Source organism: Chroicocephalus ridibundus, chromosome Z, assembly GCF_963924245.1.
Source record: "Chroicocephalus ridibundus chromosome Z, bChrRid1.1, whole genome shotgun sequence".
In the NCBI taxonomy this organism is placed as follows: domain Eukaryota; kingdom Metazoa; phylum Chordata; class Aves; order Charadriiformes; family Laridae; genus Chroicocephalus; species Chroicocephalus ridibundus.
Window position 1 is genome coordinate 59,370,866 of NC_086316.1, and position 20,695 is coordinate 59,391,560.

The window sequence follows — 20,695 nt, forward strand, 5'->3', positions numbered from 1 at the left end:
AACAGACTTAGTTTAGTATCTTCCAGCCCCCCCAACAACTTTGGCTACTCATCCTTGCCCTCTGCTTTCTCAACAGAATTTACTGATCTCTCAGTTGTGCCAAAGAAACCCATGAAATAATCCAGATTTTCTAAATATGCCTAAAAAGATGAACAGTGGTAGGCAACCCAAACAGTTGAGTCAGCACAGTTGAGGAGACAGTCACACCAGGCAACTGGAAGGGTGTGTGTAACAGGGAACCCAAAATCTTTGCCACCACTTGAACAGCAAAGTGTAACAATTGCCTCTGCGAGGGACAGAAAAGACTGCACTGACATTGCCGCATATCTCACAGCATGCTGGGGGGCGGGACAGGAGATGGGCTGGTGTTATGTGCCTGTTTGGTGTCACATAGTAAAGATTTGCTTTTGTACTTATAGCATGGCAAGATTAAGTAACATTCTGCTATGGACAGCCTGCATTGAACAGCTTCCATCAGGCCTGCACGCTTCCAATTGTATGGATGGGCATAGCAAAGGACAAAACCGGGATGTTTTGTGATTCATTCCCTTCAGGTGCAGTTCACAGTCTGGCATAGTCCCAACCTTCCCCTCATCTTGATGTTTATTCCCCTTCTTTTCAGTGTGCCATCACTTCTTTAGAGATTAGATCAGCTCCCCAGCTATGCTGAGTGTACAATCACATAAATCTGCGTGACCGGGAGCAGCACTGGGGACACCTGGAAGCTGGGACTCACCTCCTTGTAAGCTGCTGTGCAGCCCAGCCCTGCGGTGATTGACTGCGTGGGTGAGACACCAGCGTCTCCCAGGGAACCTTCCTGGCAGTAGGAAGAGCTTCTCCTCCACACTTGAAAAGAAATATAGGCTGAAAGAGGACAAACCCTACTGAAGAAGAGGGTTTTTCCTTCTTAGTAATTCTACAGCAAGACATAGGTGTTCTTTTCAAACAGATGTAACCTTCATTATGGACACACTGTTCTTTTTTTAACTGATTTTGTAACACTGAGCACCTGACTAAGGGTTAACCAACCACACAAGGAAGGCCGCCGAGGAAGTGAGGGCTGACCAGTTCCTCAGTTACACTTCAGTAATAGCATGCAGGCGTCAGCTCCCCCCGTCACTGTGGGTTTAACTGGTGCATCAACAGGCTGCCCAGAGAGGCTGTGTGTGGAGTCTCCTTCTCTGGGGACATTCAAAACCCACCTGGATGTGATCCTGTTCAACCTGCTCTAGGTGACCTTGCTCTAGCAGGGGATTGGACTAGGTGATCTCCAGAGGTCCTTTCCAACCCCTACCATTCTGTGATTCTGTGATCAGCCAAAGCAACAGTGACAACACATCAGCGTTCATGCTAACCATTGAATTAGAGGTGGCTTAAAATGTGAATTCTTCCCCGCTGTAACTTCAAAACGCTTGATTTGCCTTCTGATCACTTCCCAACAACTTTCCAAAATTCATACTGGGATCTGTCAAAACACCTAGTTTGTTTGGTTAAAGCTTGAAAAACTTCACTGCAACTCAGACTTCTGCTTATTCACAACAGAGCTTCCAGCACAATCCGCAGAAAAATCTGCTAGAACGTAATTTCTGCCGAGACTGTTTTGCATCAGTACAAGAGACGCGTTAAGTTTTCCCGTTATAAAAATGCAACCCAAATCAAGCTTTTTCCATACAGAAATTAAACGGCTTAAAATTTCCCATCCAGCAACGGTGGGTAACTTCTCGTTACTCCTTCGAGCGGTTTCTCGACCACGAACAGCTGGGGACCGCTGAAGGAGGAAAACCCACCGGAGGAGCGGCCTCCCGGCCTGGTGGGGACGTCCCCCCGGCCCCCTAGAGGCGTCCTCCCGCCCTGGCGATGCCCTCTCCCCGGACCCGGAGGTGTGAGGACCGTCCTCCCGCCCTGGCGATGCCCTCTCTCCGAACCGGGTGGTGTGAGGACCGCCCTGGCCGTCCCTTCTCCCCGGCGGCCGCTCAGCAGCCGTTGTGGAGGCGGTACCGGGCGGGCGCCGCGGGCGCGCTGCCGAGGCCCGCCCCCGCCGGTCCCGTGATGGCGGAGGCGGACCCGGCCCGCCCTTCGAGCGTGTCGCCGCGGGCTGAGGTAGCCACCGCACCATGGGCAGAGCCATGGGGCTGGCCGGGCTGCTGCTGGGGCTGTTCCTGGTGCCCGCCGTGCTTGTAAGCACCGGCTTTCGCCATGGCGTCCCGCCGACCGAGGCCGCGCCGGAGCCGGCCGAGTGGGAGCCGGTCTCGGGCTCCTTCCGTGAGGACTCGCTGTGGCCCCTGCCGCAGTGGCTCCGCACGTCCCCCCGCCAGTTGCAGCTGGCCCCCGGCCGCTTCCAGCTGGTGCACGGCGCCGGCTCCTCGGCGGGGCCGGACTGCGGTCTGCTGCAGGACGCCTTCCGCAGGTGAGGGGCGGCGGGGAGGCGGGGGGCTGCGGACGGCGGCCCGGTGGCGGGAGCGGTTACCCCAAGGCCCCGCCGGCGTCTGTGCTTCCCCGGCAGGTACTACGAGTACATCTTCGGGCAGTCCCCCCGGTGGACGCGGAGCCGCGGGCCGCCGGGCGGCCGAGGGGAGCCCGAGCTGTCGCAGCTGCAGGTGGTGATCGAGGCCCCGGACCCCGGCTGTCACAGTTACCCCCACCTCGCCTCCAGCGAGGCCTGTGAGTACCGCGCACGGCCGGCCGCCGCCTTCCGCGCCAGCCTCAGCCCTCGTTTTCCAGTCGTGTGCCCAGGGTTAAAACTCAGCAGATTTTCTCTTTTGAGGAGCTGGAAATCGTAGGCGCACCGAGACGCTCAAGGGCGTTGCGCAACAGCGGCAAGCAAGAAGATAATTCTTGCTCTCAGTGCTGTGGGAAGTCTCAGCCTGCAGTGAGTCACGGAGCTGGTTAGAAGTGTAACCGATAATTTCTGCAGTTCAGCTAGCATTCAGCTAATTTACCTGCTGCTGTCCTTTCTAGTAACTGTCGTTAAGGACTGGAGGTACTATGCTACGCTCTGCCCAATTATGCGTGGTGACATCTATGCACAGTCAAGAGATCATCCTTTCTTTCAGTGCAGGGTATTGCATGAGGGCTGGCTTTGCCTATTTGTCTGCTCTTCTTAGAAATAACATTTGAATTGAAGTTACCTACAGTGGCTTAGGTATGTGGTATTTCTGTTTTTCCTGAAAGAATGGAAAGTGTTCATTGAACTTCTTGTTATTCATCTTCCAGTATTATAAATCCACTTTTTTCTATCAGTAGATCCAAAAAAGGCTTTAAAACCATGGTGGTTTTATTGGATTTTTTCTGATATGCTTCTTTACTTCTGTGACTGAAGTCCAGGGTGAAGTACTCTATAATCAAGTCCTGATCATCAGATAAGTTTCTTAACAGAAATAAGGATGAGTCGATAGTATTGCTTTTTTTGTCTGGGCAGGTAAGCACAGAATTAAACATGCTCAGTTAATCTAGTACTGTCTTGAGATAATCTTCTGTACTAGTGTCGTGGTTTGGGCTGGGCTGGCCACTAAAACAAATGACAGATGCTGTCTTAGTTGTTTGGTATGCAGGATACAGATCGTTAGAAAAAGATCCTTTAAATCTTAAGTCATACACCTGCAGCGGGATTAATTCTACCTGACTTGTGACAAAATGTACTCATTTTAAGTTTACTGAGTCTTCTTGGTATATTTAGCCAAGCAGTGCAATTTTTGTGTGCAAGTTTATCATTCATTTCAATGCAAATGAGGTATAGCAGCAAAATTGCTAATGCTTTAGAATTCTTCTTTCACAGTCAGGTTATTATACTGCTTTACTACTAGTTGAACTTTGAACTGATTTGTGAGCTTCAAATGTTAACCGAAGCCGGTTCTTTTCTATCAGGGGATCTGTCAGATCATGTGATTTTTAGGTTGCACTCTTAAGAACCGTCAGAGCTTTTCCCTCAGCTGTAGAAAAGGAGTTTCCTGTTGGAAATAACGTGGAATTTTCCTCATGTAGTAAGTGGAGCTCTCCAGACTTTAGCAAGATTTTAATTTTCTACTTCTAATGGGATAGCTTGTCCAGGGAACAAATGCTGAAATATGCATTTCAATATGCAACTAGTCACTTGCTGGATTGGGCAGTTTGGCTCCTTTTCTTAATAGAGGTAGCACGGATAGTCAATGACTCTCCTGTAGAAAGAGTATTGGATATGTAATCAAAGTACAAGTTCTCTGCCCCTCTCCCTGCTGGCTTCTTGCCTGCTTGTGCAAAAGGTTCCAGATAGCCGTACAAAACTTGTTCTGCGTTCATCTAAGGTATGCTATATGTTCAGAAAAAAAGCTTGCTGTCACGGAATCCTGGAATTTTTCAGAGTTGGAAGGGACCTCTAGAGATCATCTAGTCCAACTCCCCTGCTGAAGCAGGATTGCCTAGAGCACATTACTCAGGACTGCATCCAGGCGGGTCTTGAAAGTCTCCAGAGAAGGGGACTCCACAACCTCCCTGGGCAGCCTGTTCCAGTGCTCTGGCACCCTCACCGTAAAGAAGTTTTTTTCTCATATTTGATCGGAACTTCCTGTGTTCCAGCTTGTGCCCGTTACCCCTCGTCCTGTTACTGGGAATCACTGAAAAGAGTCTGGCTCCATCCTCCTTAAACCCACCCTTTAGATACTTGTAAACGTTAATAAGGTCTCCCCTCAGCCTTCTCTTCTCCAGGCTGAAGAGTCCAGCTCTCTCAGCCTTTCCTCATAAGGGAGATGCTCCAATCCCTCAATCATCTTTGTTGCCCTACGCTGGACTTTCTCCAGTAGTTCCCTGTAGTCCCCTGTCTTTGAAGTAAATCCCTGACTGAACTACAGTTTATCACAGAAAGATCCATTTCTTTCCATCCATGCAGGAGGTTGCAGTGGTCTTCGAAGTTCTGTTTCTTGCCCAGAACTTCCAGTATGTGCAATCTGTGTTTAAGTTAAAATGCAAACTTGAGGTACTTTCTTCATGTCCCTGAATGACTTTTCTCTGGTAGTTTGAACAAATGTTTGAATGGTATACCTTGTAACCAGCCATTCTTTCATGCTGAGGCAGATCTGATAAATCGTTATACAGCAATTTACCCCTCTGATTTTTTCTCTGCTGTTTCAAATGTGTGACCCTGGTCAGTTTATTATTGCTTTGATGTTTAAATAATAATACAAATTTATAGCTTTATAGGCATAGTGTATTTTTAGACATATATGTGTATGTGATTTTTTTTTAATTAACATATTTAAAACATATTTGTTTTTTCACTAAAATTTACTAAATCACCTTAAATGGAAAAACAAAATCATTTTAGTCTCTCTTTTTCAGCACTTTGTACTTGAGTACTTCCAGTACTCAAATGTAAGGTAGGATTGTTATGGATACCTTCAGATACCATTCTTTTTACCTTACTTCGTCTCACTGCCCTGGTACATGTGCTCATTAGGTGGTGGGGTCTGTTTTTTTAATTATCCTTTGTAACAATACCTTTATAGTAAGGATCTAATGATATTACTTGCTATATCTCTGTAAGCTGTATCTCCAAAAGAGTATGTAAGCATAAGGAAGGTAAAGGAGAGGTAAAAGGAGAAGTAAACTTCTGCGGTTACATTTGGCTTAGTTACCCAACCCTTATCACCTACGTCTTAAATGAAAAAATATCATCTGATAGTTTTAAATCAGTTGTGTTAAAGTTGGCTGGAATTCTGGCACAGGTACAATATTTAACATTGCCATTATTAAACACTGTATTTCTTTCATCATCTTTAGTGATTAACTGCTGATGCTCTGACTAGTAGATTGCATTATTTCGGGAGCACATAAACAAAAAATAGTGATGCGGTATCGCTGTTAAAAGCAGCATTGGTTAGAATTAAAAAAAAAACCCAACAAAGGAAGATGTGGCACTTGAAGATTCTTTTTAATGCCTGTTAGCGTTGTCCTGTCATTCCCTACTTTCTTAAGGAATAACATGTTTTGTTTTTTTTCCCATTCTTTAGATCATTTAACTGTAACTGAGCCTGTGGCTATACTGAAAGCAGATGAGGTATGGGGTGCTTTAAGAGGTAAGCTGATACTTTTCCTATTGAGCTATTTGGTCTGGACTTAATTCAAAATCCATGCCAGACTAAGAACCAGCTGACCACTGAGCCTTGCCCTCATTCGTCCTTCCCGAGAAATAAGCTTGGGCATACAGACCAGAAGGGTACCCAGAGGTGTGTTGGTCAGACCCTCAGTTCGGGTGCTCAGCATCTCAGATCCAGTGGCACACCAGAAGTGCACCCTTGCTATGCTGGAAATCAGGCAAGCCAACAAAATCCTGGGTGCTTTTTAGCTCACTGATCTACAGTGTGAATAACAAATTATTCTCTGACTGCACCTAGTAGCTGAACATGCTGGACACATCACCAAGAAGACCATAATGCTGAAGTTTCAGTCTACTGTTCTTACTGGAATGTTAGTCTAAATTAGCAGATTTTTCATGCTAAATTAGAAACTTCACCAGTACCAGAAATGACAAGAATAGATGCATGACAATACCAGATATTCCTACCTTGCTATCAGTGACTTCCATACTATTGAAGGATTGGTTTGGTACAGCTGAGCTGTTACTGCTAATATTCAGCACTTGTGTATAATGGAGAGCTTGGATGGTTCTCTCATCAGAACTTCATTAACTGGGGTGCTTGAGCAATTAAGGAAAACTGTGCTGAAGAGAAAGAAACTCAGCTACAAAGCATTCTTTCTAGCTATGTGAATACTTGTAAATAGTTATGGTCCTGTTTTTAACTAAAACTTTAAGGACAAGTGCTGGCTTGTACTCCAGATCCTTTCTTGGATTTTTTTCACAGGTTTGGAAACCTTCAGTCAGTTGGTTCATGAAGATGACTATGGAAGTGTAAGTATAGCCACATTCTTTATTGTGTGCTCTTCAAGAAGCAGCACATCTACTAGTACTTTTTCAGAAAATTATCCTTGGAAGGCTGTTAAAAAACTGAAAACTAAGTATTTCCTGTTTGAAATGGTGAATAAAAAATGAAAATTCTAATTTTTAAATTTCATTCTCATAGTTTCTTGTCAATGAATCTGAAATCGATGACTTCCCAAGATTTGCTCATAGAGGAATCTTACTAGACACTTCAAGGCATTATTTACCATTGAAATCTATTCTTACAAACCTGGTAAGTGGGCAGTTTTGTATTATTAATAGTGAAGGCTTTTTGCTTTTGTGTTTTGGCCCCTGGAGTAGGTAGCAACTGGTATGAAAGGAGAACCCATCTCCGCTGTCTGACTTCTAAAAGGACAGAGTGAACTTTGCTAAGTGAAGGTCAGAACATACACCATAGAGGAACTGAGTGGGCAGACACAGTGAACCTGTAAAGGAGGCTGGGATTTGTGGTACATTGGGCTTTCTGTGTTTTCTGTTGCCTAAACCAGCTCATATATTTCTTGGAACCGTGTTTTGAGACATCTGACTGTCACCAAGCACTACAGGGGAGACCTTGCAAGTCCTGGCTTCAGTGCCAGTGGATGCAGGAAAATTCCAGTCTTTTGAATAACCAGGCTTTGGTTATTCTTTCTTGTGCTGCTAAGAGCAAGCCAGTAATTAAGTAGTATAGAGTAAGGGGAGAAATTGGAAATGTTAATTGGAAGCTACTGATTTCTTTCACTACATCCCTTCAAAACGCAAAAAAACCACACAAGCACCAACAAAACTTTATCTGAAAAGCTTGTGTAAGCACACTAATAATTGTATACTATGTATATGTATAATGTAAATATATAACAATGGTGTAATCATAGCAGCTAAAGCTGTGGGTTTTTTTCTGTTTTGTACTCCTCTCTCCTGTTGAAATCCTTGTAGCAGCGTTTATTTGGTGGGTTGAAATGGGAGGCACCTTGGAGTGGAGGAACAAGCAGTTTTCCTGTCTTGTCTCTGTCTTGCTTTTCCAAGATGAAATAGTGTTAGAAATTTCCTTTCCATGTTGCAGAACTTTGCAGAACAGGCTTAGGATGGGGAGGAAGAGAGTGCAGGTAAAACCAGTCTTCATTTCTGAGGTCATCGTTGAACTGTGCTCAGCACTTGCCCCTCCATGGGTATTTACCACTTGTATTTACCTTTAAGATCAGTCCCTGTTTAGCAAGTAGTGTTTGTGTAGTGTTTCATTTACAATTGAGGGTGCTTCAAAGACTCAAGTAGTTAATTGCATCATTATTTGTTGTCTTTTCTAAAAGAGACAACAATGTCCAAAGAGTAACTTGACTTTTGAGACTTGCATTTCTAACCAATTTTGTGTTTCTGTAACTGTTGCTATCATGTTTTCTTTCCTTAAGTTATGCTTGTGGCTTTAATAATTTCCCAGAGCTATGGGACACTTATGACATTTTGCTGGTTAAAGAACAAGTGTGCTTTTCCTCCCACCTTTGTGCCTGCTTGAGTCCAGGCTAACCTAATAAAAAGCAGCAGTAATCTCTTCACTGACATGCAGTAATTAGATGCTTAAGGCAGCAGTTTAAGTACATTTCTTGTTTGTGTTCGGCTGCTTTACTGTATTTCCGGGAAGTGCATTGTCCTTGAGGAAGGCGTGGCTGAGGTAAAGGTCAGGAGATAGCATTTTTTGTGTGGAAAGATGGTATTTGATAGAAATATGTGAAGACATGCGGTAATTGAAACCTCTTCTAATGAAACAGATGAGATAATTTTGGGGAGTGGACAAGGTGTAAATCTTCCTTTGGATTTGGTGGGAGTTCCTGAAGAGATTTTTGTCACTTCTTTAAACACAGCTTGGTGAAAAAACGAAAGGGGAAGGTGTGGAAATAATTGTATTGTGGGAAGGGATTGGAAGCAACTGTGTTGCAATTACTTAGTCCCAAACAATGTAGAGAATGCTTTTTCCATCTGCTCGCAGCACACAACACTTCTAGTGACTCTGACAAACTTGCATAACTCGGGTATGTGCTTAACTGTCCATCTGGAGTCATAATTCTAAAATAAGTGTGTTAAAAGGGAAGTACTGACACTGTAATGACTAAAAACATAAGCCACACTTCTTTGTGGAAAATGCACGCGTTTATTCTGCATGCATTTGAAATGGATTCTGCAGAAGTCACTAGCAAGTAGAGATGTACTAAATAGTTAGAAACTCTCATGCTGTTTGGTTTTTGAGTCCAAAGTATTTAGGTAGAAAAGCATAGGCTTTTCTCTAAGCTGAAATAGCTCCTGGTGCGTAGAGAATTACCCAGATGTGTTCTGAAAGGGAAGAAACTCATAAGCATTTATAGCAGTTCCCCTTCTACCGGGCAGTGTAGCATGATCAGATCAAGAGCTCGTTGGCAGGAGTGGTGCAAATAGATAGCAAAGGAATGGAGCAGTAGTATAAACAGGATGGTGTGTTTTGGTGTATGCTTCTAGCATTCGTTGAAACACAGTATGCATTTTCTTTGTGGTTTTTTTTTTTTTTTTAAGTTGCTCCTTTAGGCAGGCGGGATATACAGGGACAAGACCAACTTTTTTTGCATAGGTTTTCTGTGAGAGTGAAGTGCTTAACTAGACTGTATTGCATTCTTTGTTACAGGATGCCATGGCTTTTAACAAGTTCAATGTTTTCCACTGGCATATAGTAGATGATCAGTCATTCCCTTACCAGAGTATTTATTTCCCTGAGTTAAGTGACAAGGTGAGTAAACATTACTGGAGCAGGGTGGGAGGGCAGAAATCTGGCACATCTTTCATGAAAATAGAATGCAGAGCCTACCAATGTTTGAATACATTTGCCTTGGCTGATTGTGAAACAGTACCAGAGGACCAACAACCAACATGGTCTCTGTGAACCATATTTGAGTCTTCCTTGGTGGATGCATGGTAAATGACCTTCCTAACTCTTCTGTGCAAACTTGCTGCTGACAGTGATCCACTTAGTGTTTGCAGGCCTTCAAGCACTAATGGTTCAAATCATCTGTTGCGGTGAACAGTGCTTGTATTTCTGTTGGTTTGTTTGTTTTACTGGTAGACTTAACTGTCACTCAAACGGATGTAAGAGAGTTTCCTGTCAGCTCTAGGTTTGGAACCATGGCAGTAGTACTTTTGCCCGTTCTGAGATCTAGTTAACTTGACAAAACACAACATGTCTAGAGGTCCAAAAGTGAGAGGTTGTTTTCTGAAATGAATACACTGCAATGTATCTCTTTAGTTCCCAATTCACAGCAGATTTTGCTAATTAATAAAAGCCATCATGAGGTTCTTGCTCAATCGCAGTGCAGTAATAGCCAAATCAATCATGAATAGTTAAGTAGAGCCTAATATCTATATTATAATAATTTAAAAATAATCTGAGCTGACCCTCCTGAAAATTATGTATCAGATGCTGTGAAGAATTTCTTAATTAAAAAATTGTAGATGTTGGATGGTACAGTCAGATTATTTTTCCTAGTAATGGCTGTGGAGTTCTGTTCCATTCCCCACTGACAGCTGGAGAGAAGGAGATGGACTCTGTCTCAGTAGCCTTCTTTATGAAAGGCTTCTTGTTTATCATTATCTTTTTTTAGTAACTCAGCTGTGGAAACTGTTTCTGGGTAAATAGAAGCTTAAGGTGCTATTAATCATGAGGATTCATGACGCTTTTCTAACTGTAGCAGTCTGGGTCACTTGTCACATTTGTTTTCTGTGTGGGAGTGGAATAACACTCAAATTCAGCGTCACAAAACAAACGTGCCCTGACGCTAAATTGGATATTGTATTCAAACTGACAAGCAGAGGTGTTGGAAAAAGACACCGTTCTTTCTGACTTGGCAGATTTTTTCCATTAGTCTTGCATGTCATATAACAAGGGCCTCATGTTTTAGGACTAATGATGCAGAGGTGGAGGGCAAAAGTAACTAGCCTTTGTACAGAAGAATTGAAAACCGTATCTTTCAAAAATCTGATGGAATAGATACTACCTTTTCTGTTTTCCTCATTAACTGTGAGCTAAGGAGGAAAGGATGGTCTCCTCAGATTTGTCTTAGTGTGGAAAAAGGGGTTCATGTCTGTGGGTTTTGTTTTGTTTTGTTCCCCCCCCCCACTAGTCAACCTAGAAGTACCATCAGTGCAGTTGCATATGTGAAAAACCACAAAAGGCTAACTTCTAAAAATGCTCTCCAGTCTAAATTATAGCACTTTAGTCACGATTTTTTGAGCTGCTGATACAATGTTTTGTAAACTGTTTCTAAATGTGAATACTTTACAGGGAGCGTACTCCTATAACCACATCTATACTCCTACTGACATCAGTCTGGTGATTGAGTATGCCCGGTTAAGAGGCATTAGAGTTATCCCAGAGTTTGATACCCCAGGACACACGCAGTCTTGGGGAAAAGGTATGTCCAAGAAAGTATTAATGGTTAGAAGATTGTGGTAAATAGAGTGCAAGCAAATTAACTTGTTAAAAAGCAGCCCTTAAAGTGGTTTGAAAGCCCCTTAATAAGAGGTAAGCAAGGGGCAGCCTAAGTGATAGCCATGATCTTTATGTGTTAGAGGAAGTAGAATGAATGGAGAAAGCTGATACTTGCTGTGCTGGATGTGTGTGCAAAGGCACAGATACATTCTGTGTGCCTTAGACTTCACATTGTTGTTAGTGCTCTTGAGTTTAGAAGCAGTGGCTAGAAATAGTGAGTTGCTGTCTCTAGAGGTTTCTGCTTTGGAAAGGTTCTTTCAAAGTGATTAATGATTCTATTAGTAAAGCGGTAATCTGACAGTGTACAAAACACAGCAAAGTTGGATGCTTTTTCACTCTCTTCTGGGTTTCAGAAAAATACTTCTCTTGATAGAGAATGCTTGAATCCTGAGGGTGGTAGTGTTTACACGTACTCAAGGACCACAGAACCTTGTGTCTTAATTCAAGGCGCAGTGACTGTGATTTCACTGCAATTAACATATGATGGGTTTGGCCAAACTGGAAATAGTAAAGGTTTTTCTAGCGCTTCATAGCTTTAGCTTTAGCCATGGGGCAAGTCTTGTGCTCATCCTGTGGGGATGCAGCCATAATGTTGGAAGATGCCTCAGGCTCTTTCTCACTAATCTAGAATGAGGAGGAAAGGAACAAGGCAAAAACTAAATTTTCTAAACAGTCTTTCTGAATCCTTCATCTCAGGTGGTCTTTGCTGTCACAGAGCACTAATAAAAGCCAGTGGCTTGCCTGGTGACACGTGGGGTGGTCTATATTCATATTAAGACCAAGGTTCAGCTCCCTTGCCTAAAATCAACTGTTCCTGATAGCTTCTTGTGTAATAGCTTTTCTTAATGTGATGCACAGGAGCCAGTTCTGGCTTTGCCTATGAATCTGGGTGGCTATGCTTTGATTGCATTCAGGTTCAAGATACTGGGGAGAAGTCTTACGGCATGCAAGGAAGGTAGCTGAAACAATCTGCCACTAGGGCCCTGTTTAGGGTAAATGTGCTCTGTGTAGGAAACACACAGCCAGGAAGAAGGTGCTGCTGCTGCTGTAACCACGGTTTACCAAGTAAACTGCATTTATGAATCTCCAACCTATATGTAGTAACTTTTTCCTATTTTATTATACTGGCTCATGTTGCTTCAGAGATCTTGACTCAAGAACAAGTGCTTAGTTTTGATGTCTGTGAGCCTTCCTTTCTTGTGTAGGGGTAAATTCCTAGCAGACTAAGGTAGGACATGTACCTTGAGCCATGTATCTCCCACCTACTTAGGTGTTAACAAAGCAGAATAATAAAAAGAGGAAAGAGGCCTCTGGAGCACACTCATTATATTTGGCTTCCTTCTAATTGGCTTCCTCCCTAAATCCATTAAAGCTTTTTTTATTCAAGTAGTCATCCAGAAGCTGTTTTGCAGGTACAGTGACATGTTCCATAAATTACTGTGTGTTAAATCACAAATCTACAAGTCAGAGTGCTGATTTCCATTTAGAGGGTTCTTCAACTTTGGGCAAGTTGTTTTATTTCATCCTGCCTCTATTTGATTATACTTAGATAGATGAACACTTAAGACATGAGTATTAACATTTTTAATATGGGTAACTGCCTGTTCCTGCTAGTAAAGTTAGCATTCCGACATGGAATTGAATATCCTCTATTAATTGTTTCTATTAGGTCAAAGAGATCTTCTCACCCCTTGTTACAGTGGAGAACGTCCAACTGGGTCCTTTGGACCTGTAAATCCCATTTTGAATACAACTTATGACTTCATGACTAAATTCTACAGAGAGATCAGCAGTGTATTTCCAGATGCTTACATTCATTTGGGAGGAGATGAAGTAAACTTCGATTGTTGGTACGGTGACAGTTCAAAGAGTAAATATCTGGTGCCTCTTAAACTTGCCTAAATCCATCAGTTATGGAACTGCGTGAGACAGTTTTCATTCCTTAACCCAAAGATCTCCACTCCTACTTCTGTAACTATTTACAGGCAGAGCTTTTGTGATGCTCAACAAGCAAGTGATGTTGTGCATAATTTTGCTTTGACTAGTAGTTTCAGAAATGTTCAGGTACTCTAAAGGATTTCTTCATGAAAATTAAGCTGGCAGGAAGGAGAACTAGTATGGTAGAAAAGTACTGTATAAGATAACTAACATTTAAATGCTTTGTGTTAAAGGAAAATCAGTTCTTTTCATTGAGTTCTGCCTTCCAGAAAACCTGATAACATTAAGTATTACAGTACTGACTCCTGTCTGCTTGTATTAATAGTATGGCATGTATTAATAGAGGTTTTCAATTGGTTGTGGATTTTGAATACTTTGTAGTCTCTCTGCTGGAGTAACTAATAATACAGAATTTCGAGAACATTTAATTGCATGAGTATTCACATTGATGTTAGTATTTGTGCATTCTCTTGAAACATAAAATCTGAACACTCAGAACTTTCTTTAATTTTTAGGAAGAAAGAAAATTTCTGACAAAAGCTTTATCACAAAAGTGTTGGTTTGCTTTTTGGGTATTTTCCCAAATTCTTGATGTCACTCCTGCAGATCCTGTGTTATTATGGCTGCTTAGTTTCCAGACCTTCTGGCAACCTTCCCACCAAGTCACAGAGAAGCCAGAACCCCAGAGCTTTTAGGAGCTTGAGGCAGCCTGCCAGAGACTGCTTAAGAACAGGGACTCCAGTAGTTCTACCAGAGAAGAAGGACTATTGGCTTTATTTCAAATCAGGATGAAACTGTTTCAAAATACCTAAATCATCTTAGCCTTCTGCTTTTACTCAGTTGTGCATTCCAGGCTATGGCGTGCCTAAGGCATCAGCTAGTCTGCCGTGCGTAGGTGGAAATGGTTGAGAAACCTGGTTTAAAACAAAACAAAATTATCCTTTTTTTTTTTTTCTGACTTATTTCGTTGTTATTATTTAAGGAAATCTAACCCTGAAGTGAGAGAGTTCATGAGGAAGCAAGGATTTGGCATTGACTACGCGAAACTGGAATCGTATTATATTCAGAAGTATGTTGGTGTTTTAATTTTTGCTCAGCTTCTTACAGCCACTGTCTGAGGGGGTGCTGAGGGCAGATACTGAAGCTGATTTAGGTTAGGCTATATTGTTTTCAAAAAGTGTCATGTATTGGGGACTGCCCACTTTCTTTTAATACACTGAATGTAAAGGTCACAGTTTTAAAATATGGGACACAACGAGGACATACAGGCTAGTTCTGTGCACAGTCTGAATGTACTGGTTATCTTAAAATAAGTATCTGCTGTAATTTCAGCACACAGAGTGGGGAAGAAAAGTCTTAAGGTTTTTGCAGCTGTTTATTTCTCTCATTCTTAAAAAAACATGGACTTAGACACCTGTATGAGTTGCTGGTAGTTCTGAACATCAGTTTGTGTTACTGCACATGCGTATCCTCGTACATGGGAGAACATCCTCTTTGAGTTAGAGCACTGAAGGCCAAAACCAGAAAAAAATGTTTTTTCTTGGTCTCCTGTGCAGTGCTCGGAAAGGTCTGATGTGCCTTAGGGTGGAAAACAGTGTGCCTGTACTGATCTCATTCAAGTTCACAAACATGATCTTATTTCTAAATTCTAGGATTTTGGACATTGTTTCCTCCTATAACAAAGGATACGTGGTCTGGCAAGAAGTGTTTGATAACAAAGCAGAGGTACGATGGAAAAATAAATAAGATAGTTTTGCGTAACAGCACAATACTGTGGGAGGGTATAGTAGACTATCGAGTAGTTATGGTTGTGTCTCTTAAAGCAAGTCTGCTGGTGTCCCCAGCAAGTCTCCCCAGATGCGGGGCTTGCCTTGAAATTATCATTTATTGAACACGTAAAATAGGTGTAACAGGAACACCAGCATTGAATTGCTTTCGAAAGGTGAACACAGATAATATAATATGCTTTAGAGCATCAGAGTACAGGGTGGGAAAGTTTCTATGAGCTTCCATGTGGTGTTTTTTTTTTTTTTTCTGACATAACTGTGCGTCTGGTCTAGTAACACGAGGTGCTGCTCAGCTTTTCAGAGCTGGTCAGATAACTGGTGCATGTAGGAACCCTCTTAGTGCATGAACTGTCTGTGGTATAACCTAGGCTTCACTCTAGTGTGAACTTTGCTTAAAATTGGCGAAGAGCTAATCAGCTTTAGACTGGGGGGGCTGGGAATGACAATTTTTCCAAAATTTTCCTTTTCAAAACACAGTACTTAGTTTTGAAATCCATCATCCTTTTTCCTGATAACAGCAGTTAAGATTGTCTTTAATGGTTTTGGGTTTTGTTTTGGTTTTCCCCCTTTTAGCTGAAACCAGACACTGTAGTTCAAGTGTGGATGGGAAACAACTATGCTCATGAACTGAGCAGCGTCACAGGAGCTGGGTTCACTGCTATCCTGGCAGCTCCCTGGTACTTAGACTACATTAGTTATGGTCAAGACTGGAAGAAATACTACAGCGTCGAACCACTTAACTTCCCTGGTTTGTTACTTTTTTTATATGCATGTTCTGTGCATGAAAGTCTTTGGTTCATAGTAAGGTGTATATGGGAAAAATACGGCTATTTAGAGTGGTCATGCAGTCACTATGATCAGATAGGCTGTAATCAAAGGACTTTAATGTTAGCTAGAACTCTGGAAAATTCTCAAATAAAAAAAACCCACAACTTTCCACTTCTCGCAGGGAAAGGGATACCTTCCTGAAGCATCTGGCACTGGTGCTTGTGTGAGACAGGATGCTAGACTAGGTGGGCAGATGCATCATGCATTAGGGGCAGAGTTGTGCAAAATGGCTGTTGGTAGGCATTGAATTCATATGTTAGCAAGCTTCTAGTGTTAGACTGTTCTAGAAAAGGACGTGTTCTCTCCCTCTAAAGCTGATAAAAACATCATTTCCTTCTGGAGAAGAGAAGGCTCTGGGGAGACCTTACAGCAGCCTTCCAGTACCTAAAGGGGGCCTACAGGAAACACTCTTTATCAGGGAGTGGATCAATAGGATGAGGGATAATGGTTTCAAACTGAAAGAGGGGAGATTTAGGTTAGATATGAGGAAGAAATTCTTTAATGTGAGGGTGGTGATGCACTGGAACAAGTTGATCAGGGAAGCTGTGGATGCCCCATCCCTGGAAGTGTTCAAGGCCAGGCTGGATGGGGCTTTGAGCAACCTGGTCTAGTGGGAGGTGTCCCTGCCCGTGGCAGGGGGGGTTGGAACTAGAGGATCTTTATGGTCCCTTCTAACCCAAACCATTCTATGATTCTTTCCCTGGGGCTTTCATTTTATGCAAGGTAGCTCTCAGAGCTGATCAGGGAGAACACTTGACTTCATAGCTTTTTCAAGGAATGTTCTGTCTGTGATAGAATGAACAGTTTCAATAATGACTGAAATCTCTGGAGAATATCAGAAAGCTGAGGAATGTCTTTTAGAGGATAAAAGGCAAAATCCTTTCTGACAGAAAAGGGAAATGGGTTTTCTGTGCAAATGGTCTGGTGGTTCTCACATGCAGTAACAAGACTACCAAAACATTAAGTTAGTGCTTGGGATAGATGTTTCATATGATAAAACAAACAACTGAACATGAGTCCTCTCTCAGTATTGGAAGACAAAATTGTTGATAAAGCCCATCTTCTGGGCAAATAGAAATTCTAACTTTCTGCTTTGACTTCAGGATCTGAAAAACAGAAAAAGCTTTTAATAGGTGGAGAAGCCTGCCTGTGGGGGGAATTTGTGGATGCAACTAACCTCACACCAAGATTATGGTACGAACTGCTTGATCTTTAGATTTTAGAAAGCCAGCTACTGGGACCATTAATTAATCCAACAGGACTGTATGTTAGTGGTAACAGTGCTCTGTGCTGAACCTGAGGTGCTATAGAAATTGATGCTTCTGGGTATATAAAACCTGGTATTAAAAGCTTTAATCCATTCCGGTTATAGACTGTACCTGCTCTAAAACTCAGTATATCTTTACAGGCCTCGGGCAAGTGCTGTAGGGGAAAGACTCTGGAGCAGCAGGAATGTGACCAACTTGCAGGATGCCTATGAAAGACTGACTAATCACCGATGCCGCATGCTCCGGTAAGGTTAATAGCTATAGAAAAGCTTGGTTCTCATGCCTTATAACCAATGGAGCTTGAGTGCAGGCCTGCACTGCTGGTCTGGAAATACAGAGAGGAGAGCTAGCAGTCTAATCTGACTATGTAAATGTCATCCCATGTGGTTTTACATCCACAGAAGAGGAAGAACAGATACATTAAGACAGGAGCTCTAGACAGTTTTGCAATTAACATTTTCAGAACTCATTTAACTTTCTTCAGTGAAATACTAGAACTCATCTATGCCCTTTCTTTTATCTAAAGGAAAAAACAACACCATGATTGAATTATTTCAGACAAAAAGGATATTAAAGGGTATGTGCGAGGAATATGCAGACAGAAAAAGTAGACTTTTTAAAAAAGCATGTTAATTATTTGTTATAAATAATAATTAAAGACTTGCGGGCAATCAAGTGGAGCCGTTTGCCTTAGCGGTGAACTTGAGCGAGCTATTCTTTCAGGTATTGCCTTAGTGTAGGAACTGAAAGGGGTGGGTAAGGAGTTCCTGATAAATTTTAATTTATGACTACTGTAAACAAAGTCAGTTCATAACATATTCTTCTCTGTAGTTCTTTCCTGAAAAGTATCTAGACAAATTGCTGCTTAATTATTGCTAGTGCTGTCTTTGTATCTTTGTGGTTGTAGAAATGAGTGATTTCTAGGTCTTAAGTCAAAGTTTGACTCTACTATTAAAAGTATACAGTCAAGAGAGCCTTTTAGGTTTTCCCAAATGCTGCTGCAGAGTTGGACTGCAGCAGGAGTGCAACGTGCCATTTAATTTCTCTACAAAAGTTTATGACAAGTCATTGAAAATCCCAACAGTATGAAGAAGTATTTTGAAGTAGATAGATAGATACAAATCAGATTTTTAGAGAACAACCTACAATGGCAATTAGAGTCAGCACTTAAACACTCTGCTCATGTTCCTGTAGATGTCTTAGCACGATTATCTGTTGGAATCACTGACTTTCAGCTTATAGTGTAAAGTAGCTCTTTAATTAATCAAGTTATGAGTGACTGAAAGACTCATGAATTTTGACTTGTTGGGTTTATTTCAAGCTGGCTTACAATAATGCCATAGGAAAATAGTTATATGTAAATTGTGTTATTTCCCTCAGTCATGAAAAAATAGATACATTAAGAGAATTAATAAATACATCTTAAAAACATCATTATAAAAGGCTTTAAAAAGTTATGTCCTGTCACTTAACAGGATGGTGCATCTTTTGATGGGGTTCAGAGAAAACAGATACAACTGAACAGTAAAGTGTACAGTGCTTGTACCTCTAGGATTAGCGTTTTATAATGAACTAAGCCATGCTATTCCTGGACCTGGTTAACTGTTCCTTATCTCCATCTTCTTCCTTAATGCTGGTACTTGTATTGCTGTGCAGGGATACAGATAACTGATAAAACAATGATAAAAGCTGATCCAGATAACTGCAGCTGCTCTAGTAGTGCTAGCATGAGAGATGCAGAATGCAGGGGCAGACTAAGGACTCCTCCCTGTATGTGCTGCACGCTTTTTCTTTCAGATACTTTCTGGTGCTAAAACTGCTTTGCTGGCATAAAAACTTATGGTGAACAATTCCTGTTACAAACAGACTACCTTAATAAAAGGGCACGTCCTCCTGAAAATGATTCCTTTTATATAGGCTTTGAACCAGAAAAACAAGAGAAACCATTCCCTTTCCACCGATGAAATGAGCATTCCTTGGAGCTGCAGTTGTGTTGCCTTTCATGCATAGGGCACTTATTTAGCATTGTGTGAGGTCAAAGAGCTGATTTAATCAGTCAGGGAGTGGGCAAAGGTCTATGTCCCTACTAACATTTTTATATATAGTATATATACAGACCATGGCAGTTGTAGCAGGCCAAAGAGCAAGTAGAACAAACAGCTCTGGCTTGCTCTGCATCTGGTTACCAGGCATGGGTGATGTGAGGGAATGGGTAGGTAACAGCTAGATCAGGGTCACTGGAATAACAGTAGCTCCACCTGTCCAGGCCAAGGCCACTGCTGTTGAAATAGTACCATGAAAGCAGTAGCTGCTATTCAGATCTAGACTCAGCTTCCTGTAGGATACAGCAGCCCTAATTGCAGCAAAACGGTGATGGGAGAAGGGAAACAAAAAGGTTGGCACATCTTCCAGAGACCTAGACAACAACCCTGTCTTTTCCTAAGAGTAGGTCTTGCTTAGGGGCAAGCAGTAGTTCAGCTGAGGTATTTCATTATTCAGCTTCTTCCATTGCAGCTCTTAAGTTCAATTTAAATACCGGTGTATATTATCCTACAAATCCCTGTAGCAGTGCTATGCTATCTAGCTCTTAAATATCCAAGAAGCAGAATTTTGACAACTACTTTAACTCTGAAACATCTTTTTATGCTATCTTACTACACCTTTATAAGCTAAAGGGTTTGTTTGTTTTTAAAGCCATGAGCATAACTTATGTTAGTGTACATGGAAAAAGTCCTGTTTACTAAAACTGGCTCCCCAGAAAAATGAATGAAAAAGACATAGTTAGAGCTGCATGTGAAGGAAACATTGGGGTTGGGGCAGAGTGCAAATGTCAGCTGATTCATATTTTCACATTCTTATGAGCCCTTTTCAATAAAAACAATAGATTGACAATTAGACCCTGAATTTAAGCTTTTCAACGTGTTTTGTAATATCCTGGTACATCTTATTGAAACAGAGAACTGTACTTAACTGAACTACAATGAACTGTAGAATAGGGCCCTTTTTCACTCCCTAATCTGTTATTTCTTGGAAGTAGTTTTGTTTACACAAAGATTAAAAGAGAGTGTTAGTATCTCTCTTCCTGCCTACAGAACTAGCCCAGTGTTTGATTATAATCCCACACATTCCACTTTCTTTTAACAGCCGTGGCATAGCAGCAGAACCTGTGTTTGTTGGATACTGTCCCCATGAAGCAAGAGGGCAGTAACTGCTGCAGCAATTTCTAGTCGACAACCTGAAGTGCCTCTGGGGTGTGAATGTACGTACATGCAGTTTGAAATCTGAACCAAGACTTAAAATTTTCACCTTTAAAATAAAGTTATTTGACATTCTTGTTGGAGTAAAAATGATGGGGTTTAGCTTTCATTAGAAATAGGGATTCTTCACTGTGAAATCCTGAAAGCCAATACCAGAGTTACCCATTTCAGTTTCTTTACATTCTAAAGGGAAAATAAAGATA

At 41.8% G+C, this 20,695-nt stretch overlaps 1 protein-coding gene across 2 annotated transcripts; it reads left to right on the forward strand.

Moving 5' to 3' along the window:
- The first annotated feature begins 1,865 nt into the window (after nt 1-1,865).
- HEXB (hexosaminidase subunit beta) lies at nt 1,866-20,568 on the forward strand. 2 transcript variants are annotated; one of them, XM_063320610.1, is made up of 14 exons: nt 1,889-2,407; nt 2,504-2,661; nt 5,982-6,047; nt 6,834-6,880; nt 7,053-7,163; nt 9,558-9,659; nt 11,208-11,337; nt 13,084-13,264; nt 14,335-14,421; nt 15,005-15,077; nt 15,713-15,887; nt 17,071-17,161; nt 17,376-17,480; nt 20,380-20,568. In XM_063320610.1, exons 1-14 carry the CDS (start codon nt 2,115-2,117, stop codon nt 20,441-20,443), a joined length of 1,683 nt encoding a protein of 560 aa, XP_063176680.1. In that variant the 5' UTR covers nt 1,889-2,114; the 3' UTR covers nt 20,444-20,568. The 2 variants fall into 2 exon arrangements, 1 of the variants encoding a protein (XP_063176680.1); XR_010069126.1 differs by lacking the exon at nt 17,071-17,161 and having other exon boundaries at nt 1,866-2,407.
- Nucleotides 20,569-20,695: the final 127 nt, after the last annotated feature.

Excerpts from the sequence above, each read along its gene's own strand:
- HEXB (XM_063320610.1), top strand. The coding sequence starts at position 2,115 with ATGGGCAGAGCCATGGGGCTGGCCGGGCTGCTGCTGGGGCTGTTCCTG. Across the intron at positions 11,338-13,083 it reads CACGCAGTCTTGGGGAAAAG|GTCAAAGAGATCTTCTCACC; the intron begins GTATGTCCAAGA and ends TGTTTCTATTAG. Across the intron at positions 15,078-15,712 it reads TGTTTGATAACAAAGCAGAG|CTGAAACCAGACACTGTAGT; the intron begins GTACGATGGAAA and ends TCCCCCTTTTAG.